The following is a 25,431-nucleotide window of genomic DNA, read 5'->3' as shown; positions in this document are numbered from 1 at the left end:
AAATTACAGTGCTGCGCAGAGATCCTGGTGGTTGATTCTCATATTTAATATCACATACAGATGCAATGCTCTCCTGTAGATGCTAACATGTGATACAGATAATATGAACACAATACAAGCAGACATCAGAGCAGTGGAAGGGTTATAGTCAGTGAATATATGTCTGTATCGGTTGTTTTGTTGGAAACAGTCACGGCATCGATAATACAACATTTAATTTTAAACAACACTGATTGTGTCCTTTCCCTTTGCTATTTGTTTTACCTTAGAGTGTAATACGAGCATTGATTTTATGACAGTGTAAAGAATGAAGTAGTTAAACCCAGCGTGACTCAATGTAGGGCATCCTGACAAGATCTTAGTTTTTGAGGATTTCAGACGTTTTTCTGCATTTTCTATCCCATATGATGCCTGAAATTCATCAATTCGCACTGATCAGTCCTCTTCAGAAATAAACTACATGACAGATTTCTTCAGATTTTTTAAAAATCTGATTATTATTTAACCTGTAATAATCACTCAAAATGCATATCATGTGTCCTTTGAATGGTTTTAAAATAAATAAAAGTCTTTCTTAAATCAAGGCAGCATATGGTCACATTACTATACTTAACCATGATAGTCCAACAGCAGCATGCTAAGATGCTGATGTTTAGTAGGTTTGATGTAACCATGTTCACCCTCTGAATTTAGCATTTAAGCACTATATGTTAAGCACTGTTGAGTATGCTTAAGGTTACCATTAGTTTTGCGGTTTTCTGGTTTCAAACCAACATCATTTTGGCCTGATGGTGTTGCTAAATAAATCACTACAGTCATTAGGATACAACAGGGTGAACCCTGAATTTCTGTTGAAGATTCCATCGTAGTTCATCCAGTAGATGTTGACACTTGGTCCAGTGAAAATATACTTTTTTAACCTTGTAACATGGCCATGGAAAATGACTGAAATAAACTATCAACATCATGGCTAAGCATTTCCGCCTTTTAGCCTTTCTATCAGTGTACTGACGACTCAGAAACATTCATTCAGATTTTCAGCAGCAAACTGAAAGAAAGAATATTGTCAATTTTCAGGTTGGGACCATCTGCATCTTAATTATTATTCAGAATTAGTTTGTGATTCAAACTTGTATGGCTAAACTACTCCAATATTACAACTTGCCATGAGCACAGCACAGAGTACTTTGACAGTGTTTGAGCAGAGTCATAGGTGAGCTGGTGTGCTCATGGTGCTGTGAATAAAGAGCACTGAATGGAAAAAGAGATGGAGGCTTCATAGATCTGTCGAGCTACATCTCAGCCATTTTAGAGCAGGCACTGGTTATCATGGGGAAAAAAAACTCTTAATATCTAACTTTGATACACAGATGAGTTTTTAGGGGTTTAATAAATGACTGGAGAGGACTTAAACTAGACAAGTGAAAACTCTTGTCAAGCTGGTGGCACAAGAAGAACATCAGGTGATAATTCATCTTTTTGGAAATATGACCCCTGTACAAAGTTTTCTAGCAGTCCATCCAGTAGTTGTTGAGATATTTATACTGGACCGAGCAACAGACACACATGCTGCTGGCATGGCTAAAAACAACAAATAACCAAAAGTTAACGATTAAAATCTGAGTGATGCCAGCAGTTAGATGACAGAGACAGCAGTTATGCTTTGGAGCTACCACACTGGAATCTGGCACTTTGTAATACTGAACAAAAGCAAAGTAGCATATTTCTGTTTTTCCTCATATTTTGTAGATTGATTGTCCTTCTATATGATGTATCCCACTGTCCAACTGTAAACTGTCCTTAGCATAACATCCAAAGTTCCTGAGTAGTAACTAATCCCTCCTGAATGCCAGATGCAGCTTTATTATTTTTTCTGTATGACTTCACACTGAGCGTAACATCAGAGTGCAAACTCCACAGAGTTAAATTTGGCATGCTTCGTCCTAAATGGCCCTTAGCCCCCGCAGCACAAAGTTCACATCCCAAGCTGGTCTAAGCCAGACTGGTTGACACTGAACTGCCCTCTCTCATTCTGCCGGGGATTTTCAGAAATGTTTACTTGAAAAGTTCACAACCCTGCAGATCAAGCACAGTGTCGCCGTTTCTAATGAAACATACAGGAAATTAGTGGTAAATACATTTCCTGATGATGACATTTGTCACATGAGAGGGTCAGGAAATAGTGAGATGGTGGATAATTCTTTGGCTGTCTTAAGCTCTGAACTGAGAAGGCATACAGTTGGGTCAAGAGAAAACTTCATCACCTCTGAAAACATCCACAGAGGGGATTAGCTCCTTTATTGACCAATCAAAACCTCCGGATGTGTCAGCAAGAACTTTTGCAAAAAGATTCACAAGAGAAAGGTTTAAAAATGATCAGTGGCATTAGAAGATACTGGCAGACAGCAGACTGACACTGCTACTTTTCCCTAGCCAGTTTGTAAAACATTTACCCTTGTGCTTATCTGACATGGCAAATATCATCCATGTTCTTTCAGTGTCAGCCAAGATCCCTCAAGCTGACAGCCTGCTCTGTGGACTACAGGGACTCTCACTCATCATGAATATTACATTGGGCCTGTTTACATGCTTGTATATGGATATCAGTAAGGGAGCTTTAAAAAATAGTTGTCATTGATCGGTACTCATGAAGTAAGTGTGTATTTTTCTCTTCTTGTTTCCACCCTTTCTGCAGCCTTTCTGCACATTGAGGTAGTTAGTCTTTAATGAATAATTACCAAGTCATGTATGTAGACTAAAGGGCCATGTGAAACAGTAAGGGTCAAGAGGCTATCAGACAAGAAAGAAAAGAAGGTACACAAACCCTGCTGCCGCTTGTCATATTTACATGAAACATTAGAAGAAAGGGCTGAGTGTATTGCTCGGGAGCGGAAGAAGGGGGAGGAGGAAGGTGGGTGGTGCTGGTTGTGGTGTGTGCGCGAGTGTGGAGAGGAGGAGTAGGAAGGAGTGGGGGGCCCCACAGCTGCAGGCCAACAGTTGATCCTGTCCCGGGAAACAGGATCAGCCAGGTCAGGGCACGGGAGGTGGGGCAAAAGGTCATGACCCAGGGGGTTAAGGAAAAGACTTCACAAAGAGGTACATCTTCAAACGCACAGACCCCACTAGGGGAACTGGTGTAAGGTTGGGAAAATAAACCGATCTGACCTCTTTTCTCGGTGCAGGAGTTTCCCCAGGTGTTTGCTTTAACCTCTTTATTGTTGCCTGACTTGAGGCGCTGCTCGCATGTGTTTTGCTCTCAACCAGCCACGACAGCAGCAGTACCTCAAGGCAAAGTACAGAAGGATCCTTGCTGGTATCTTCAGGAAGACGGCTTGGTATTTTAGCATTTAGATTCTGCCTTTATTACACTCCAAATGGGGTAACCCATAAAATGCTAATTAAATTGAGAGTGCGTATGTGTGTGTGTGTGTGTGTGTGTGTGTGTGTGTGTGTGTGTGTGTGTGTGTGTGTGTGTGTGTGTGTGTGTGTGTCTGTGTGTTTACATAACATTTGAGGTCAAATCGTGTGGCTAGGGTTCAAACAGTTGCATGAGAAGTGGGTGATGAAACATCTGTGAACATATTTATCACACCAATCACCATGACAACTAGTGACAAGTGTTAGCTCTGTATGGCCTCCATGTGAATAAACAAAGCACCCAACAAGAAAGTATCTCATTAACACTAAAATCAGCAGATCATGCGTAAGAGTAGTTGAAATTTCAAACAGTCCTTGTGTTCCCATGTAGATAAACTCTCGGCTGAGCACGTTAAGTGCGGTCATTAAGTTGTTTGTCAGAGAATAAGCATGTGTAATGCCAGGAAATGGTTTTTGGAGGCCTCATAACTATGAAATGTCTGTTGTGGAACTTGTGAGTCCTTGGCCTGTATTTGAGTCATTGGAGGCCTGGTGTGCAGTGCTCACATCCTTTTGGCCTCATGCTGAGGTCAGGAAATCAAAGAGAGAAGCCACAGACAAACAGCCGATTGTCAAGTTTTACACCTTGACCTCAGCTTAAACTTGCGTCTCACTCCTTTATGTTTGCCGCTGCTTCAGCAATCGGAGGAAATCAAGAGGTTACTGGCGGTTCAGCCTTGATAAGAATCTTGAAATGGAGAAGTTCACGAAGGGGAAAGGTTACTGGGAGTTTAAAGAGAGTGCAGTCAGTCATGGGGAGGATTAAATAAAAGGGAAGTCAGGGCTGAGGAACTGTGCTGCAATTTCAAAAGTGCACTGCAGACAAAAAGCCGTCTGTTCACTTGCTGGACTTCATATTCAACCCAGTGCAAGGGAAGTTTAGCTTGAACTCGTCTTCACCTTTAGCAAGTCTCATGCTACGGGCAGCTTCTTCTCAAGTTAAGAAAATTATTACTAAATTGACTAACTTCCAGAGTGAAAACAAGAATAAAGGTTTTATATTTACTGAACAATGCCATCTATTATGTGTTCACTATACACCTGGTATATGTTCTATTTGTGTAAAATACGTCCTTGGCCATTCAATATACATCTGGTGACCTTCACATGTCCTCCCTCTTTTCTGTGTCTTTCCTGTCTTTGTTAAGACTCAGCACTGGAGTGAACAGCAGCCAACTCAGAAGCACTAGTTTTGTAGCAAATACAGGACATCCTCTCACTCCTTTAAAAGACAGAGTCTTTGATTACAGAGAGTGCTGTTTGGCTTTGATGTCCTTTTTTAACAATAATATTCTTTAATGTGAGGCCCAAGTCTGATATTGGGGAGCTAAGGTACCTCAATTTCCCTAATAGTGGCCTTGGTTTAATAAAATGTTCTGTAAAGTGACCACTCACATGAATTAGGCTGCTCATAACCCCTGAACAAATGGATCAGTATAAACGTATGTAATGTTTGAATTAATGCTGAGGTGTAATGTCTCATTTCTAGTTTGTACAAATCAAAAACAAACTTCTGAATGGCAAACTGCAAAAAGAGGAACACATTCATACTAGGTCATGCATTTTAGTACTTTATTTTTGAGATATCAGTGCAAATGAACACCAAAAATGAAAACATAAAAAAATGAAATAATGTTTCAGGTCTTCACATGAAAAAATGAAACATTTTTTTTTATATTTGCTGCTACAAATGTATTTCTTAGATGCACAATGCAGATCTATGATTGTACGTCAATCCCCCACTAGAGCCCCAAGTTCTTTCACAGAGCTTTGTTAACCAGTAACAGAAAAGAAAAATCACAAAAATATTCAATGCACGTTTATTTTTCACACATTTTTATCAACTTGCTCCACAGTCTGTGGTTATTTAGAGACTGTTCGTATTCTAAACCAACCTCTCTCTGTGATAAAAAAAAGACCTATTTTAAGACTTGACATTTTCCCCCTTCACCAGTAGGGATACACAGGTAGTTCCCATGCGTCTGCATGCAACAGGCAGCAGTGAGGAGAGTCAGACATTATTACACAACACAGCGCAGGATAGATTATCATTTACCACATAGAGACACATGCAAAGAACAAACCAACCAAAAAAAGATGGGCATTGCATCCTCTGCCTTTGTATATACACTTGTACGCATATAATTCATATTTACATATCAGGGCATTAAAAACTAGGGTAATATCTTTTCTTAAACATTACAAAATAGTCATCTTTCATACTGAAAGTACTATTTACACAAATATATTTAACCATTGTGAAAATGTATTAATAATTGAAGAGACGTACTTCATAGGTATATGTATTAAAAAGATCACAAGACTAAATGGATAAAGCAGTGTGTGAAATCAACTGAAAATAATACAGTACAATCAAAAATAAGAAGCTAGATACCAGATATCCCTCAAGACACCAAAATGTCTTGGTGATTATTGGGGGGCAGGTACACATATCCAGCTGCTTTGAAAACAAAGATGTACCTGTGGTCTTCTCTTTATTATCATGCAATTCTTTTGACTTTTTATGAGTTAAGAGACTGCCACAAAAAAAAGATGTCCATAAACCACAACAATTAAGAAATGAAGAAAAAAAATCACAAACTGTCAAATTCTCAACAGATAACAATACTGACATTTTTTCTTACATGCCATTAAATTATTCTGAAAAGGACGCCAAGGATTTAGTTTCGATAGTGCAAACTCTGAGTCCTCCTTTTGCTTTTTTTTTTTTTTTTTTACACTCAAAGTTTTTGTTTGCATGAAGAAAAGTGGAGTGGGTTTATCCAGGATGGTAAGATAAGTTTCTCAGGCGCTGCAGCCTTTTAACTGTTGCTCTAGAAACCTGTTTATACACAGTTGCTCAACTGTAAGCACCACACATGCTCTGTTGACCCATCTGCTCAAAACTGCACAGTCTGCAAACACGTTGCCCTGAATTTGCACTGTCGAATATTGGCCTTAAGCGTTCAATTCAAATAAAAGCAAAACACAATGAGTTGTGACCATTCAAACCTCCAGTGATATATTCTTTCTCCATTGGTAATTATGCCACACCATGAATCTTGAGGAAAAGCAAGACAAAGCATTCATCATGGTGGGATCCTCACTGAAGCCATTGCAGTGTGAATGTTGTTTTCAAGGTCCTCCTTTGAATGAATTTATCATGTACATTGTTGTAATAGACCGCTGTGACTGCCCTGGAATGACTTTATTTTGAATCTTATCTAAAATTGATGGGACTCTGTCTATGGAGAAAATAAATAAATGTCCACTGAACTGAGCACTAACATTTTTGGAGTCATCAATAATAAATGTTGCTTGAAATGTTCTTTCTAAATGTTTTATGGCAGGAAACAAAGAGGACATGGAATAGTGATATGTGTGCAATTCAGACACAAATAGTAAGTGTAAAACAAGAACGAATTGTAAAGGAGGACTCCATAATTGACAAAATCAAATATGTAGGGAATGATAATCACTGACGGGAAAGGTTACATTTGTGACAGTTGCACAGTTTTGGTTGTATCAATTAATCATTTTGCTAAGGTAGACCTGTTTTGTACCATTCCATGACCTCAGTATTCAAAATTGAGAAAGCAATGCAAATATGCACTTGAACTTGAGCTTGCTCTGTTCCACAAAAAAAAAAAAAAAAAAAAAAAAAATCACTTTGCATTCTTAGTTAATTGTCTCATCAAACCAATTTGGCAAGTCTTCAAAATGAAAAAAAAGAGTCAATGAATTTGCTTCAGCTTTGTATTTTTCTGTAGTTGATACAACTTCTACTCAGATGATTGGCTCAGCCCCTGGCTCTCATGGCTGTGCTTGTCATTGTGGGTCGGTGATTGAGGGGTGGAGCTCAGACTGCGTTCATAGGCATGCATGTCACTGATTGGCTCTTCTTTAACTCTGACCACAGACTGGGCTCCCTCTCCCTGATCCCTCACTTCCTTCCTCAGCTGAATGCTGCCCTTCTGCAACATGTAATACAGGATGGGGTTAGAACGTGAGAGTCGCGGAGAGTCCGGGTTTGAGTCACAACCCTCCTCCTCCTCCTCCTCTTCGTTCTCCTGACTACTCCACCGCACAGGGCTCTCAGGCTCCTGTTTGACTAGAGTAGGGGGGTCCCGTTTTTGAGTGACCGGCCACGGAGCTGGCTGGCGACTCCAGGGGCTGCGGATAGGGCTGTCACCTGCAGGAGGGGTGGGCAGTGGTCTGAGATTACTCGGAAGCCCTGAGTTGAGGGAACCATGGGGATGCCAGCTGGGCAAGTGGAGGAAGCTATGATTATGGGCAGGCTGACTGAGAATGCTGCCATTTGCCTTGCCATTGGCCTGCAGGACGGAAGGACTGGGTGCCCCCCGGGGCTGCTGGGACAGCTCCTTCAGGCAGTTGTCAGAGAGCAGCAGCTGTTTGAGCACATTGAAGCCCCGGCTCTCTCTGGTGAGGGTTTCACTTGGTGGGCTCCTTGGTGGAGCCTCCTCTTCCTTCAGACTCCTCTGCTGGTCAGACTCTACCTGAACAGCAGAATAGGCAAAAATGTTTGTGTCACCTCTATCCACTACTCTTGGAGAGCTGATATTATTAAAACTATCTGTCTGATCAGAGCAGAGGCGTCTTTTCTTAGGACTGGGGCTTGGATACTCCCTCTGTTCCTCTTTAACCTGTCTGGGCTGTGTCTCAGTCTGCATAGCAGCACTGGTATAGTAGGTAGCAGTCTGTTGCTTAAGCAGCTGGCTGAGGAGGCCATATTTTGCTATGACCTCTGCAGGCCGTGGTTCTGTTTTTAAGTCCTGCTGAGAATCTGAGAGGGGGCTATTCTTCTCATAGCCACTCAGTCTCTTTCTGTCACTCAAATCCTCAGACATGGCAGACGATGGCCCTACCTCTTCTGCGAGCTCTGATTTGACCTTTACATCCAAAGGGGGACCATTTGAGCTGTCACAGATGATGGAGGCCCCAGGGCTCTTCTCATAGCATCCCCCTGCCACCTCTACACTTCTCCTGCCACTCCCACTGGGCCTATCTTTACGGCTAACTGTAGCAGTAGTTGAGCCCGTTCCTAGAAGGAGCTGCAGAACAGTGCGCCTCTCTAAGAGGTTCTCAATTTGTGATGAAGGAGGAGAAGCTCCCTTCCGACTGAAAGGCGTGCCACTGCCTGACGCTCCTTCCGAGAGTGGAGTGGTGGTGGTCCTGTGGATTGGAGCATTGAGCCTTTCTAAAAGGGCGAGGGGCCTGTTGGCATCAACCTCCTGGCCCAGTCCTTTGCCGGAGGGGATGGGTGGGGAGGAAGAAGCTGTGCCACACTGAGCCAGATTCTGTAACAGTTTACTGGCACTGAATGCAGGCTCTGAAGCTTTCTCAGCAGGGAAGGCTTTAGACTTACACAAATCCAACGGGCTGGACTGGACATTGGGGGAGGGATAGGAAAATGGGGATAATGCACCACTCGGGTCACGACTAAGGGGGTAGAGGGGCTGAGCCGGGGCTACAGGCCTATCTATGGGGCTTTTTGTCCTGGTCTCTTCCCAAGGCACCAGTCCTTTTTGCTGGGTTCGAGACATGGTGGCCATAGTTATATCAAGTGGCAAATCTTGGTTAGCTGCGCTTTTATTAACCATCTCATTATTTCTGCGCTCAAGAAGAAGCTGCATAAGTGTGAGCTTGGGGTGGGATTTTAGGTCTGGGCTCATTTCAGGCTCCTTGTTCTTGGACACCTTTGATCCTGATGGCTCTGGCTTCCACTTGTTTATTAAAGATTCTGTGAGTTTGTCCAAGGAAGAGGTAGAGATAGAAGAGGAGGAAGATGAAGAGAGAGCAGTGGAAATAGAGGAGACAGCAGTAGAGGATGGTGAAAAAGTTGTGGTGGAGGGCTGAGCAGAAGCTTGAGGAGAGAACGCAACCGGGGTAGAGGAAAACACTGTGGTGGAAGAAGAGAAGGTAGAGGTGGAAGGAGGGGTTGTAGTTTTGGGCCCTGTGTCTTGTATATTGACACGGCTTCTCATGGAGAGGTCAATAGGAGAGCAACTTGAATAGGAACTCTCTGCATCACTGCTGTCCTTGGTCAGGCTCCTCTCCTGTGTGGAGCATTCACTGTCTGATGTGACTGAAGAGGAGCCGCTTGGTGGCAAGATGCCACAGCTGTCCTCTAGGTGTCCATTCTTGGTCAGCTGCTTCTGGTTGTTGTGGTTGTTCAGTAGCAGCAGAAGTAGGCTACTGCATGTTTGGGGGGGTCGGGTTGGACGTGAGTCAAAGGCTCGCTTCTCTCTAGGTGGCTGGCTGTGACTGTGGCTTGGAACACGTGGGGGAGTGGGAGGGGAGCTTTGGCTGTGGCCACGCAGTAAAGAGGGGCTCTGTGGACTGGACAGGGCCGTTCGAGGGAGTGTTGTTGTTATTGTGGTTGTTGTCGTCATTCCATTTTGAGTTGTTAAGGAGCTAAGTGTGTCTGTAGCTCCGGGTAGAGTCCCTCCCACACTAGGTGGCCTTTTGTCCTGGCCATGCTGCTGGTTTGCCATGGCAGCTAGTCTCTCACTGGCAGATCTTCCTGAGAGCTGGGCTTTGAGTGCGTGCTCTCTGGAGTATTGCTGGAGATGGGCTTCACTGGACAGCAGCAGGGCCAGCTGACTACAGGCCACACTGGGCTTGGGCGAAGGTGCTGGACTAGAACGAATTTTCACCATGTTGGCCACTGCCTTCAGACGCTCCGCACAGGACACGGATTCAGCAGCTGTAGGAGCGGCAGGAGGAGTGGCGCTGTGTGCTGACCGAGGTGATTCAGGGGGTCTGTCCTGACTGTGTACGCGGCGACTGTAAGGTGTGTTGCTGTGATTTTGAAGTTTGCTCTTCCTCATTAGGCCCTTTAAGCGACTTGAGGCGGTCCCATATACAGGAAGTGGCTCTTTGTCTGCAGGGGGTGCCTTGGATGGAGAGGAACACTCACTGGGGGGCTTATTAGAGTGCTGAGACATTGCCACGCTCTGAAGCCGTGAGCTGAATGATTGAAGCAGGGAAGCCAACAGGGTGCTCTCTCCAGCATGAGGAGATCCCTCTAATGCTCCATTTTGCAGGCCTCCCCCTTGGCCATTCAGCTCCGCTGGGGGTGAACTCATCCGCTGGTTCCCTGGATCATTCCAGGCTCCAGAACGGAGTAAGCGGGCCTTCTTCAGGTGCTGTGAAGAACCTAGTGTGGGCCCATTGGTTCCAGTCTTGGGAGCTGTGGGGCCATGGTTGGGCAGTTGGAAGGACCCGCTCACCTTGTCACCCTGCTCTTGATTGCTGTGGGCACCCTCTGACCTCCCACTCGCCGTGGCCCCAGGCCCGGCCACTACTGGATGCATCAGTAAACCTTCCAGATAAGTTAGAACAGCTGAATCCTTGTGTGTCTCAGGGCCAGGCTCCTCCCCATGAGTCATGTTCAATAGTAGGATCCCCTCGTATGGCTCAGCACTGCTACTGGGAAATAAATGTCCACTAGGTCATCTGGCTGACAGTGGCATGTACTTCCTAAATACCAAAAAGAGGGCAGGCAGTTGCACTGAGTGAATATGCAGAGGGGCTGAAGGATACAGTAGCTTGATGTAAACCCTCTCTATAGTGGGCACAGTCAGCACTGTGGTGAAACAGCAACCATGGTTGGAGGCAATCTGGGGCAGGTGGGCCTCCCAGGCATTGTTGTATGCCTTTAAACACCGTAGGATCCCAGAAGGCCCAGCTCCAGGCTTATGTGAGTAGCAAGCGAGGAGTCAGCGGGATTTCACCACAAAGATGTTGACACATTCCGTGGCTGTGGATGTTTGGGATGTCTGTCCTCAGGCCTGGCTGTGGTTCTGTCAGTGGCGCCTCTCAGCTTTGCAGATCTCACACGGGGGACCTATGGGAGTTAGAGAGAGAGAGAAAAGAGGGAAGGGGAGATGGTTGGGTAAAGAAAAAAGAGAAAAAGGAAAAACCATGTGAGAAGCTGGGATTTGCACAGCACTATATCACATTCATTTCACCACCTTGTCTGCCATCTCTGTTACTTAGCAACATTTCAGATTGACTGCACACGGCTCCTTCTCCTCTCTGCACTCGCCCCTCACAGCCACCGAACAGACGACAAATGTAGATTAGGCCTGATTGGATCCAAATTGAAAATTCAAGCCCACTACCTTGAAAACATTCAGGTCTGAGCAGTAAGCCCCTCACAGCGATGTCTTTCAAAAGTGAAGGGCCTTGTGAGAGCTGTGAATAATTCCTTATGCAGCTTGTCATTTCAGTGGATTATCCCACCCCACCACCTCCTGCTCCTTATGCACTTGAGCAGCATCTCACACGACGCAACCCTCGGTCTACATAAAGCAAGAGCCACCCACCCACTCACCCACATGCACACAAGTAAGCATTTAAGCCTTCATGCCTGAACACAAGAGAGAATAAGTACACAAAGACAGACATAGATATGACATGTATACGGACAGCCTCACTACTGCATTATCTTCATTAACACCTGGCCAGCTGTAAATCCATCACCAAGCTTAGCTCTTTTGACCCTGAACTGTTTTTAAATCAAAAGAGAGGAGCAAAATCTGAACTGACTTAATACGATGTGAGTGGTATTTAAAGGTACAGTACAAATGCTGTTGAGAATCAGAGCAAGGATATAACTAACAGACAAGCTGCACTCAGCTGTCGTGTGTGTGTGTGTGTGTGTGTGTGTGTGTGTGTGTGTGTGTGTGTGTGTGTGTGTGTGTGTGTGTGTGTGTGTGTGTGTGTGTGTGTGTGTGTGTGTGTGTGTATTATGGGGTGGGGTGGCTTAAGGATCAGGTGCACCTGTCACACCACACCACTGTCAGGAGGGCAGAGTCGGTGACACTGGGGTGAGCATTGTGCCAGTTGCCATGACAGTGTCAGCAGTGCTGCCCTGGGAGACCTCTGCTCTGAACCCTGTCAGCGTGGTTTCCGTGGATACAGGACACCTCCGACAGTCCTGGCTGCATCCCATAAAGGTTAATTAATACAGAGTTTCCACCTCGCCTCAGCTGCTGTCCGTGTCCTTTCGCGATGCCGTCCTCACCTTTGGTGTCCGCTGAGTGGACCGACATAGCAGGTCACACGACAGGACAGCAGCCTCTGATTATGACGAAAGGCCATGGCAACCCACACAGCCACCAGCCTAAATACTTCACAGAGAGCAGTAGCAAGGGCCAAAAACAACAAGGCAGCAGGCTTCTAATCAGGCTGAAATCCATCCCCGTGGCCAAGGTCCACAGGTTGTCATGACAGTAAGGGCAACAAGGTGGCACTTTTAATGCCACCTTGGAAATGAGCTGGGATTAGAAGCTGGATTTAAGCTGATCAGTGCACAATTAAGTCTGAGCAGCAGTAGGAAAACAATCAGCTTGACAATTTTAAGACCTTTTCAAAGCAAAGGTCCAGGGGTCGAAGACACTCTTCAGACTGTGGGGCACCATGCAGAACAGAATATCTTAACTGAGATTGGCCCATCAGCATCAATTACAGTTCAAGGCCATCTTTAAGCTGTTGACCCAAATCTGACAACAACAAAAGCCAACCTGGTCACATTGGGCCATCTGACGTCTGTTGTCATGCTAATCTTAGATGCTCAGGATTAGGACTATTTTCCCGCCAGTGAGCTTAACGCAATTATAATGGAAAGGCCTGTAACACCACGTTTGATCAGCACAGGAAACATGAGCACATATACACCTTCGACATAGCCTGGTATAACAACTAATATGCTGCGATTCATCCCCCCAGTTAGTGAAAGAAAAAATGTAAATGTGAAAGAAACACTGACACAGTTTCAACACGGGGAATTCTGTTAATCTCTCCGCTGCTGGCAGTGAACCTTTGGAATTACAGTTGACCTTGTCTATGTTTTTGCCCAAAGACACTTCTATACAGAGCAGACAAGGCAGCACAGGGACACTATGACACTGCAATATATTAATTTATATACTAAAGAGCTACTGCATTCACTATCTCATAGAAAGTATGAATTAGTCTTTAAACAAAGTGAGGACCTTCAAGCTCTTGAGAGACATGTAATGACAGAGCCGGTGTCAAAAAGCCCTGCTACAGCAAGGGCAAGAAAAAATATGTTCTCCTCAGTGACAAAGCACTGTTAACAAATAAATGACCTTAATATAGGGAAAGCTGTCCTCTATGCTGAGCCCCTAAAGCATACAGCCCTCCTCCTTTCCTCTCTCAGAATGTGTGATGTGTGCATTACTATTACATTATCTCCCCTGGTGTATACATTGAAAATGACCTTACACATCTGTTAACATGTCATCTCATCGGTGGTGGCACCCAAAAAGCCTGACCTCCACCCTCCTCCCCCACTGTGGGACACCACAGCACCAATGAGCTGCTCTACGGTTTCTGTGGTGATTATCCATTATCCTTGACAATGTCAGCCAATGACAGAGCAGGCACCATTCTAAAGTGATTTTTACCCCTACAGTCAGCCACGCACATGCAAGAGGGAGGGCAAGTGATGGGGAGGGGCGAGGCTTCATCATCCCCTGGCTGGTTGACTCTTCATCTATTTCTCTCTCTGTTTCAGTCCTCTGGTGCTTAAAAGACACCGGGAACAGCAAAGGTCACTGCACTCCCAGACGCTACCTAAGATACATGGAAGTACCAGAAGGCTGACAAAATGTGCCAATGCAGATGTCCCGAATTAGATCTCAAAATGTGTGCTTCATTCCCCTCACTGACCTCCAGATTACACCTCCTCCCTTCCCTCCATCCCCCCACCCCCCGATCTGACACAGGCATGAACACACGTGCTGATAATACAGGCTTTTTTCTATCTGACAAAAAAAGTGAGTTTCTAAATGACCTTCATCGTCAGGAATGGTAATCCATTTAAGCCATTTAAAATGTATGAGACCAAACAAAAGAATTAAAAGGGGAAGAGCCAAAGGAGTGGCAGTTAAAGTCAAGGTCATTCATGCCGCCAAGGCTTTTCCACTTGATGCAACAGCTGGTGTCCATGCAAAGCTCTGGGCGTTAATAAAAAGTGACAATGCTGCCTGAGCGGTGTGTATTACTAATGTCTGACACCAGCCTGGCAGATGTGTTCTCCCTGCATTTAAGGGGAGTCAAGGTTAACGGAATTTAAAAGGAGAGGCGATGCCTAAACACTATTATATCATGTAATCTGCAGCCCAGCCCTGCTGCACATACTCAACAGGGTAGCTCACTTACACATGCGGCGTGACCGCTATTTGTAAATTCAATATGGCCTGACATGATTAAATAAGACAAAACATAAGCTACCTGACCAAATGCAGTTGCTCCAAGCCTTCCACAAGTGAATGAGTGCACCAGAGGAAAGTTGAATTAAAAGCTCTTGTTCACCTTGAGAAAGGTAAACAAGAGAATAACATGCTTCTGAACAGCAGGAGAGCAAGAGCAAGAAAACGTTTTGCAGATAAGTCAATCAGGACAAAATAACACTGAAATGCAATACACAGAAACATGCACGCCCACACAATGAGAACTAGGGCACTCTGACCCACTTCTTGGGATGCATTGACCAAACAAGTCATGCATAGCACACACGCCCCCGTATGTGCACACTGAAACCCATGGATGTACCCCACATAAAGGAAATGTAATACACGAATACAGAAAAGTCAGACCTCTTGTGTTAAGTAGCACAGGCTATCCTGTGGGAAAAAAGCATCCTACTCAGAGCACTTGACTGTGAGGGACAGTGTGAAATGACTGCTAACAGTTCAGACTTCAGACAAAATGGGAGCAGAGTGCCAAAGTTCTTGGCCTGCATCTGGCCTTGATGAGGATGGTGGGGGCGTATTTTAACTTCATCTGTACTCATCAGTACAAAGAGTTCCTGGGGTTGAGAGAGAGAAAGCATAAAGGAATTCATGCACACTGATGAGTCATCTAAGTGTTTCAGAGCCCAGCTGAGTGGCAGAGGACCCAGCATAACTAGCCAATGCAACGATGATATCACTGCACTGTATCACAGACCTGGACACGCTCTCCCTTTACCTTACATGCCCAGGCTTGCATGGATGTGCTTACCAAAATGTTTGTGTCCATAGTAAATATTTGTGTGCCATTTGAAAGACCCACCCAAGGGCCATTTCCTGAGTGGCTGAGAATTAGTGCATCAATTAAACACACACACACACACTCTTTCTTAATGAGCCGTGGCTGTCATCAATCTATACCTGATTCATTTCTATTGGGCTCCGAGGTAATCTTCTGCTCGCATCGTCTGTCCAAAATGGTGCTCATTTCCCTCCCGAAACAACACACATTTTCCATTTGTAAACACTGGTGCTGGAAATAGGAACAGCTGATTGCCCCATGGCCAGCACGCCAAAAGGCAGAGCTCGGCCCTTGAAACAGACTGCAGTGGTGATGTCTGAGGGAAATGGGCCACTTTGCAATTGAGATCAAATGTCCCACTGTAAGGCTGCCCTGAAAGCTGGATAAAACCAGCTAAAAACCTTGGCCTTTAATGAATCATTTCCATAATATCCTTGGCATCAGCTCTAAGACAGCTATTGCTGTGAGTCAGCAAGATGTCTGACTTTATTGGGTTAAAAAGAGTGCTGCTTTTTCTTTTTACTGTGAGTAATTTAAGATGGTTTGGAGTATTACAGTGTGTGACAAAGGTCCAAGTGAAAGAAAAAGAAGAGGACATATCTGCTATCATTTTGCCTTTCATAAGGCTCCCATTGACCTACTTTCTAGTTTTTAAATCATCCTAATGCTTGCTCTGAGTGAGGTTGGAGAATGATATTACAGGGTACAATGGGTTGTGAAGGGACATTCCATTAGAATCATCAAAAACATCATTTCTATTTTTTCTCTCCTTTTACCTCGACAAGAATGCAATCCCATTCAAAGTTGCACAATTAAAGGAATCTTTTAAATCAATTAGACCCATTTAACCCAATAAAGTATAAAACAATTATGTGCAACCTTTTCTGGGAAAATCTCTCAAGCAGCACCAGTCCAGTTGGCAGGGCAGGGCTGAGTTCATGCCAGTGAACAGGAGACTTCACTAAGATTAGTCCTTCACCTGGCCCCGATGCCTGACCCAGCGCTCACACAGATATAGCTGCTGCAACCATAAAAACAACTCCACTCTGAATATTCACAACCCTTAAATGAAAGTTTGAGGGTGGTACAACATGTCTATGCATCTGTAAGTTGAATCTAGCTTATTATTTAACTAAGTATTTAAAGGACATCATGCAGAGACAAGGTGCAGATGGCACAGACATCAAGACAAATAAAGCACAGTGACATTTAATAACTGAAAAAGCCAACTCTGGTAGGAGAAAACGGAGTAGCAGCTGCTAACTATACTTTAACTCCACGAGGCGAGGGCCTTAGATAACACTGATAAAACAAGCGGCAGTATACCTGCCATCCTGACACCCCAAAGGACCTTATGCCACCCTGCACCCTTTTGTTACACAACCTGGCGAAGACCCAAATGCAAGCTGTAGACACCCTCCTCAGCTACTTAAGCTTATGTTGCAATGTGATTCCTATTCAAACAAAACACTGGGCAAAACTAATTTTAACTATTTATTAAGCTCAGATGACCCTTATCAGTTACACTGGAGATTGTAATGGAATACTTGTAAGCCTGTTGCTGCTTCAATAACAAAGTCTGAAAAGCTGTTTTTAAAATCAGGTGTCCTACATAACTTTAAGTATTCCACTGGGCCAGGACAAGACACATATACACATATAAGACACAATAATTTATGACTAATTTATATGCTGACAAAGTACGTTAATATGACCATAATTTGATATGACATACACTACCAGTCAAAAGTTTGGACAAACTTTCTCATTTGATAACTTTTTTCTTTATTTTTATGACTATTTACATTGCAGATTCTCACTGACGGCATCGAAACTATGAATGAGCACATACGGAAATATGTAGAAAACAAAAAAGAGTGAAATAAGTCAAAACATGTTTTAGATTTTATTCTTCAAAATAGCCATTCTTTGCTTTGATTACTGCTTTGCACACTCTTGGCATACGTTTCATGAAGTAGTCAACTGAAATGGTTTTCCAACAGTCTTGAAGGAGTTCCCAGAGATGCTGAGCACTTGTTGGCCCTTTTGCCTTCACTCTACGATCCATCTCATCCCAAACCATCTCAACTGGGTTTAGGTCAGGTGCCTGTGGAGGCCAGGTCATCAGATGCAGCACTCATCACTCTCCTTCTTGGTCAAATAGCCCTCACACAGCCTGGAGGTGTGTTTGGGGTCATTGTCCTGTTGAAAAATAAATGATGGTCCAACTGAACGAAAAAACGGATGGGATGGCATGTCGCTGTAGGATGCTGTGGTAGCCATGCTGGTTCAGTGTGCCTTAAATTTTAGATAAATCCCCAACAGTGTCACCAGCAAAGCACCCCCACATCATCACACCTCCTCCTCCATGCTTCACGTTGGTAAACATGCATGTAGAGACCATCCGTTCACTTTTCCGCGTTGCACAAAGATACAGGTGGTGGAACCAAAGATCTCAAATTTGGACTCATCAGACCAAAGCACAGATTTCCACTGGTCTGATGTCCATTTCTTGTGTTTCAAACAAATCTTTTCTGCTTGTTGCTTTTCCTTGGTAGTGGTTTCTCAGCAGCTATTTGACCATAAAGGCCTGATTGGTCAGTCTCCTCTGAACAGTTGACATAGAGATTTGTCTGCTACTAGAACTCTGTGTGGCATTTCTGAGGCTGGTGACTCGGATGAACTTATCCTCAGCAGTAGAGATGACTCTTGGTCTTCCTGTCTTGTGCGTTCCTCGTGAGCCAGTTTCGTCGTAGCACTTGATGGTTTTTGTGACTGCACTTGGGGATACATTTAAAGTTTTTGCAATTTTCCGGACTGACTGACCTTCAGTTTTTAAAGTAATGATGGACTGTTGTTTCTCTTTTTTTTTCAGCTAATTGCTTCTTACCATAATATGGATTCTAACAGTTGTCAAGTAGGGCTGTCAACTGTGTATCAACCTGACTTCTGCACAACACAGCTGATGGTCCCAACCCCACTAAGAAAGCAAGAAAATCCACAAATTAACTTGACAAGGCACACCTGTGAAGTGAAAACCATTTCAGATGACTATTTCATGAAGCTCATCGAGAGAAGGCCAAGGGTTTGCAAAGCTGTCATCAAAGCAAAGGGTGGCTACTTTGAAGAATCTAAAATATAAAACATATTTGGAGTTATTTGACAATTGTTTGTTTGCTACATAATTCCATATATCTTGCTTTATAGTTTTGATATCTTCAGTGAGAATCTACAATGTAGGAAGTTGTAAAAAAAAGAAAGAAAAAACACTGAATGAGAAGGCGTGTCCAAACATTTGACTGACAGTGTATATGTTTCACCATTTTTGTCAGGCAAAACAACATTCAAAACCCAGATCCTAAATGCCGCATTCACTGCCCTTTCTGTATGCATGTTCATCGAGATGGCAGTGACAGAGCTGAAGGATGATCTCAGTAAAGTGGTGGCCCGCGCTGCACTAAGGATGTGACACACCACTTTGGATCCGAGTTTAAAAAATTAACCAACACCTGACAAAGGGCTAGTGTTGGAAATAGAGAGAAGCGCAAAAGCAGGCATGTCTATCTGCTGTGACTTTTCATAAAAAAATGAAACTTTAGATCCAACACAAAAATTGTAAGACACACTGCCTGTCTTTTAAAACAGTCCATTTCCATCTCTAAAAGATATGGAGATAAATGACTAAAAAATGGTGAAGTGCTAAAGAGGCTCAGAAATATTGGAAATATGAGCTACTGTCTTCTTTTTGTCAAAGCTTTTCCTGACTGTAGACTTTGAGACTGAGAGGATTTTGCAGTTAACCATATTGCCGACAAATAATTAACAATGACTCAAACAATACTTTCAAGCATTTTTAAAGCACAAATCTTGTAAAATATCGATAATTGTTGACTTCAGACTCTCAGATGTAATAAGACATCTGCAGGCTCAATTTGGTCTCAAGAAGTTGTGATAAATCCTGTGTTCATTTCTTCATTTTACAGATTTTGTCAAGTAAAACAATAACCAAAAAGGAAAAACTCATTAGGCTGCAGCCCTGCCTGTTTTAAAATAAGATATACAACAAAGAGAATGTATGAAAACAGATACAAAAATAAGATCTAATACATTTTTCTATAAGGCATAAATACAGCAGCAAGTTAAGGTGTTAAAATGTCCAACAAACTCTCTATTTAAGAGTTAAAAGTCCTTTTCTTGGTGTGTGCCAAGATCACCATGATCTCCACTGAACCGCAGATAAATCCATATCCTATAGACACCAGGGCAAAACACACTTTATTTAGCTTGACCTCCTCCTTATATTTAAGCCTTCCCCTCAGCGATGAGTCTTAACAGCTAACACACAGTGGGCTGCACTTCTTACTAACTACAGCAGGGTCACTTCAGTGCAGGAACTAAAAAGAAGTGAGGCCCAGTCTGAGCTGCTCTTTGTCTGTCCACGATTTTGCAGATGAGCTGTCCTGGTTAGGAAGTTATTTCAAAATTTAGGTTATAAAACATGACTTGAGATATACGTCAGGCTTGTGATGGATCCTCGTGTTACTTTCCCGCTAGAGAAAGTCTACACCAGCCATTTTTAATTGAGCATTTGGAAAAGACACAATTCACCTATTAGTGTAATAAACAACTTAATGGATACAACTAATGGATCTTGGCAACGTAATGCAAGCGCGACAGTGATCAGGTGTATGGTGCCGCGTGAGGAGCGTTTGTCTCTCTGCCTTTAGATCACTGCTGATAACCTGTTAATCACGTCGACACAATAAACACACTTTCACTTTTAGGCTGGATGCTTCTAAAAGAGGGGCATTCGATAAAACTGTGCTTAATCAACTTCCATCAGTTGCATTCTATCAATGAATGGAAGGTTCATGATTTGGGTCAGGCCGCTGACATGCAGTGAATATAAAAATCCTTGCAGTAGCCACTGACTATTGACAACACAGTGCACGGAACTGACAGGCTGAACTGATCAGTGTAATTGGCTTTGAATTTAAATTTCACACTGGAAGACATGTTCTGGCCTACAAAATGAAAAAACAGGTATTTGAAGATGGAGCTACTGTTTTTTACATATTGCGTTGAGTCACCTGAAAAAAAGTCGAGGGGCAGATGAGCACAGGAATTCAAGGCAGTGGGTCTCAATTGTTGTTGTCATTACTCAGACTACTGCTGCTTTTCTCTCTAAGCAGAGGTTAATTGAAATTAATTGCCTTCACCTGGCAGCCCAGGTGTAATCAGTCCCTGATTGAGTAGCAAGAATGAAAACAGGCAGGAATTTGGAGCATCAACACCACAACTCAACCCTTCATTTGCAAGGTGTTGATGGAAATTAAAACCAAGAAAAAAAATCACCACATTTCACTTTTTTGTTGCTCCGCAATTGATCAGGTTGCCTTCACTGTAACCAATAGAAACCTGCTAATTGTCAGCTTAAATGCAGACAAGCAAGGGGCCAAGGCTCACAGGAAACGAGTCTGTCCTCCCTCAGTCAGCCATTGACTATTAAATCAGACACAGAGAGAGATAGACAAGGCCAGCACCCAACTGCAACAGGCATATTATTTCACTGTAATGAAGGAGATTGAGAAGAGAGGGAACACTATCCAGCGGTAAACGTAGTAAAAAAAAAAAGTGCTCAGCAAAGTAACAAAAAAGCGGCACACTAAGTCAAATGCTAACACACCTATTCTGCTGTGGTTGGGAGGTGAATGCAGACACACATCATGCTCCCGTACCTTGTCATCCTTAGCTGTGGAGGCTGATACAGGTAAAGTGCAGTAATCAATTTGCTCTACTGGCAGGAGTGCTCCTTTAGAATACTAATCAGGCTTCAGCCCTCCCCTCTTCCCTCGTTCCAGCCATCCCTCCGCTGCTGCCCCCTCTGCCTTTCTCCTTCCTCGTTCACCTTTCTCATGACTTGACACCCCCCCAGTGCCCCAGACCTGACCAAATGCTAAAGGAGGGCGGGCTGTCTTCTGCACAGATAACTGCTGCCACTAATCAAGCCTACGTGCACCGGGGCGTGGGATTAAAAGAGCTTGCACAGCTTGACTCAGGCACTGAATGGTGTTAGCGCGCGCACACACCCTCGCGCAAGCAAACACACACACAACCAGATCAAAATAAAAACCTATAGGGAAGCCAGCAGCGTCTTGTCCTAGAAACGCACACATACACACAAGCCTCAGACGAGCAAACAACACAACAAGGTCAACTTAAAAGCTGATGTTAGGTGAACATTCTCGGGCTATAAAAGAACACACACAAGAAGATTAGATCTAAATTTACTCCGCCAGTCAAAACGGGACTCAGTGGTGAGCCACCCATCTCTATCTCTCAGAACACATGTCACGCAGGGAGCTGCAGTGTTGTGCGCATCTAAAGCGAAAAAGAGGAACAAACTCGACTGTGAATTGACAGGGCCTTAATTCCCGTTCCTTTCTCATTTGGAGAGATGGCTTACAAGGGGGGGTCTATACACCATATCAAACACATACTGGAGTTGCCTGGAGGCTGTAACAAAGCATCCACGATGTTACACTATACACACACACATAGAAATGCAGGCAATCGGAGTGTGTGTGTGTGTGTGTCAGAGAGCGAGAGAGTGAGAGAGTGAGAGTGAGAGAGAGAGAGAGAGACAACGCCACCCTATGCATCAGCAGGGATATTTCATTATGTACATAACGAGTGCCATTAATCGCTCTTAACAAGAGGACACAACCTCACCTTGGCAGTCTCACACGCACAGCAGGAAGGTGGGGGGCGGGGGCATGGAAATATCTATAGTGCGCACAGAAATTAAAATTCACCACACTCAAGGACCCGCCGCCTCCTTTTGACCGACCACATCGCGGCCCGGGGGTGTGTGGAGGCAAGCCAGCAGTCATATAGAAGCTGCTCGTCTGATAGACACATAAAAAAAGTAAAGAAGAACAGAAGAGCAAAAAAGAAGAAGAAGAAGAAGAAGAAGGAGAAGGAGAGGAGGAGGAGGAGGGGAAGAGAGGAAATAAATAAATATATAAATAAAAGTGTGTGTATGTGCACGCGGGGGGAAATGCCGCAGTGACGGCTGCCAGCGGGGGCTCGTGCCCTTGACATACTGACATGGGTGGAGGAGGAGGGGGGTTGTGTGTGTGTGTGTGTGTGTGTATGTGGGGGGGGTGGCACCGTCATGTGACACTCTTGTCATTCGCCTGATCACCCGCCTGCCTGCCCGGCCACCTGGCAAACGGCCCCCCCTTCGTCCCCATATCTCACCCACCTTCGGGCGACCTCATCCTCCGCTGACCTGACGCCATCCCCGCCCCCTCCCCCCCCGCCCCCACCGTCACCACTCCCGCACCTATGCCCACCGCCAACACCCCCATCCCACGACTGCCTCTCTCTCTCTGCAGTCCTAGCACCCCGTCCGCCCCACCTCTAGCGCTCTGCCGTCCCCCCCCCACCCCCCCCACCCCCACCTCACCCCCTCCCTCCCCCGCGGCTGTGCAGCAAGGTCAGGCGGGTCACCGTGTCCTCATCTGTAATCCGCTGCCATTCGTCAGCAGCCCTGGCCCAGGCTGGAGGAGAGAGAGGAGAGGCAGGCGCTCCGACGAGGGGAGAATGCCCAATTAGGCAGCTGTCACACACACACACACACACACACACGCGCACACGCACACACACACACACACACACGCACACGCACACGCACACACGCACACACACACAGCTCAGCACAGCAGAGAAAAAGAGAGGGAGGGAGGCTGCAGAATCAGCCTACTGTCCACAGACAGAGGGGTGGGAGGGCTGAGGGGGTGTACATGAATCCTTTCAGCTGTGTGTCTGTGTATTGTTTTGGTGTGTGTGTGTGTGTGTGTGGAGCAGTTGGAGGGGGTCAGCCACAGTTTAGACATGTATGACTGCTATCTGAGGCATGTCAGCAGAATTACGACGATACAACAGTTGAATAAAACTTTATGATCAGGCAACTTCACTCAAAATGACATGAGTGCTGAGCATCCTGTTTAGTGCGTCTCTTATCTGCAACCTCCAGATTGATGAGATGATCAGGGGGAAGCGTCTGGTGCTACTGGGGACGGAAAAACATCACAGGGAAAGCTGTTCCTGACGGCCGGTTGGCCATTTAAACAAATCCAAAGGCTTGGTCAACAAGTACCGAGCCGGAGTGGACTGTGGACTGGGGAGGCAGCGTCACACTGAAATTCTTTACAGTCACAGACTAGCAGCAGATATCAAATGGGTGACAAATATCCCATAATTGGATCATTCATCACCAGCGAACACATCTGTTTTGAGTAATGGGAAAACTAATCAGCAAAAATGATACAGAGACGACTCCACGCCAGGCACCAGGAAGATTTATGCCAGAGCGATTCAGGACTCAAGCCTGTACCTATTGATTGTTTAGTCTAAATGCTTTTTCGTTTAATCAAAAGAAAGAGTCAAAATGGTACAATGCCAGCTGGGTGATGAACAGGTGTGATTGAACGCCCCGGTGGCTGGTTCCCGGTGGAGTTTTAAGCTGGTGAGGACACTCTTTCCACACTCTTTTTCTGCCATAGTTCCACCTTAAATGTCAAAGTTCATCAGGGTTCAGTGGAGCTTTAAATCCAGCTTTGAGTGGTTAGTGTTCAAAAGGATTGCGTCACAAGTGCGAGCGACACTTATCCGGTAAATCCCGTCTGAGTAGAAAGTACAGTTCATAGGGACTTAGACTAGATGTCATACAGGCGGGATATATATATGCTCCTCTACCCCAGAGAAAGACTGTCACTGAGCTACAGGTGTCTGGGGTAAACCCATCGTCCCCGCTAGATCGTCAGCCTACACACATACAAAATGGAAAGCAGGCCTATGCAGGCAGAAGACAAATATTGTGTTAAATTACTATAGTTAAACCATGCAAAAGGGATACACAGTGCAATCCTCTGAGCAACTCTCCACAGAAAGGACTTTCTCTGCTGCAATTTGAATGTCAATTTATTATTCAGTACTTGGAGCCACTTTTTCCAACATATCAACACTCACTTTCTATCTGAATTTTGTGGCACTGTATAAAGCCCTGTGCTGTTCACTAGCACTGTTGGGCTCCCTTAAAATCCAGTAGTTACAGTACAGCTATTAATCCCTCTAATGCCCTGTTAGATGGTTGTTGAACATCAGTTCAGTGTCTCTGCCTTTCAAACACATCTGTATCCTTTTCAAACATATCGCAGTTCAAAAAACAAAACTCACATGGCTGTCATTTTCTGAAAGAAGTCTGTCTGACAGAACATTTACGACAAATTCACCGTTCTTCTACACACAGACTTTTTAAAACTACATTTTAAAGTTTTAAGAGCTTGCTGACATGCAGGCTCCACATGGGAACAGCAAAATGAGCAAGGAACAGCAGTGAAGCACTGAAAAGAAAGATTTGGTCTTGAAAAGAAATACAACACCAGTTGTATGGAAATATTTTGGCTACAGAAAGGATGACCTTGACCAAAAACCGGTACTCTTTTGGCAGTCTCTTACAATTGTTGCCACTACACAAGCAGCAAGACACATTTCAAACGGATTCTTTCAGCTTATTCAAAATTACGGGAAACTGCAGGACTTCTGAATGGTTGTGTGCAGTCAACGAGGAAGCTAGCGGGTGTTTTCTACTTGCACTCATGTAGGTGTGGAGGCTTTAGAGTGATTTAAAGGTACAGCTGACAGCACTGGACTAAATGATAAAAAGTAATACAGTGGTCCCTCATCTATTGTGGGGGTGAGATTCCAGAACCCCCCACGATAGGCGAAAATCCGCAAAGTATCGACTTTATATTTATTTTATTACTTATGTATATTTCAAGGCTTTATAAACCCTCCACGCACTCTTAAAAACCTTTACCACGTTTATTAACCTTTCCCACACTCTTCTAACCACTTCCT

At 44.4% G+C, this 25,431-nt stretch overlaps 1 protein-coding gene across 2 annotated transcripts in view; it reads right to left on the bottom strand.

The window, feature by feature from the left end:
- Positions 1 to 4,975: 4,975 nt before the first annotated feature.
- The window catches only part of nrip1b (nuclear receptor interacting protein 1b), a 39,094-nt gene continuing 18,638 nt past the window's right edge, over positions 4,976 to 25,431 (bottom strand). For both annotated transcript variants that reach the window (XM_022196619.2, XM_051937151.1), the window contains exon 2: positions 4,976 to 11,287. In XM_022196619.2, the coding sequence (XP_022052311.1) occupies positions 7,200 to 10,829 (3,630 nt within the window). In that variant the 5' untranslated portion in view covers positions 10,830 to 11,287 and the 3' untranslated portion in view covers positions 4,976 to 7,199. The remainder of the gene's footprint in view (positions 11,288 to 25,431) is intronic.

Source organism: Acanthochromis polyacanthus, chromosome 17 (genome assembly GCF_021347895.1).
Source record: "Acanthochromis polyacanthus isolate Apoly-LR-REF ecotype Palm Island chromosome 17, KAUST_Apoly_ChrSc, whole genome shotgun sequence".
Lineage (NCBI taxonomy): Eukaryota > Metazoa > Chordata > Actinopteri > Pomacentridae > Acanthochromis > Acanthochromis polyacanthus.
Note: the sequence above shows the minus strand (reverse complement) of the source record. Positions and strands in the feature narration are given on the sequence as shown.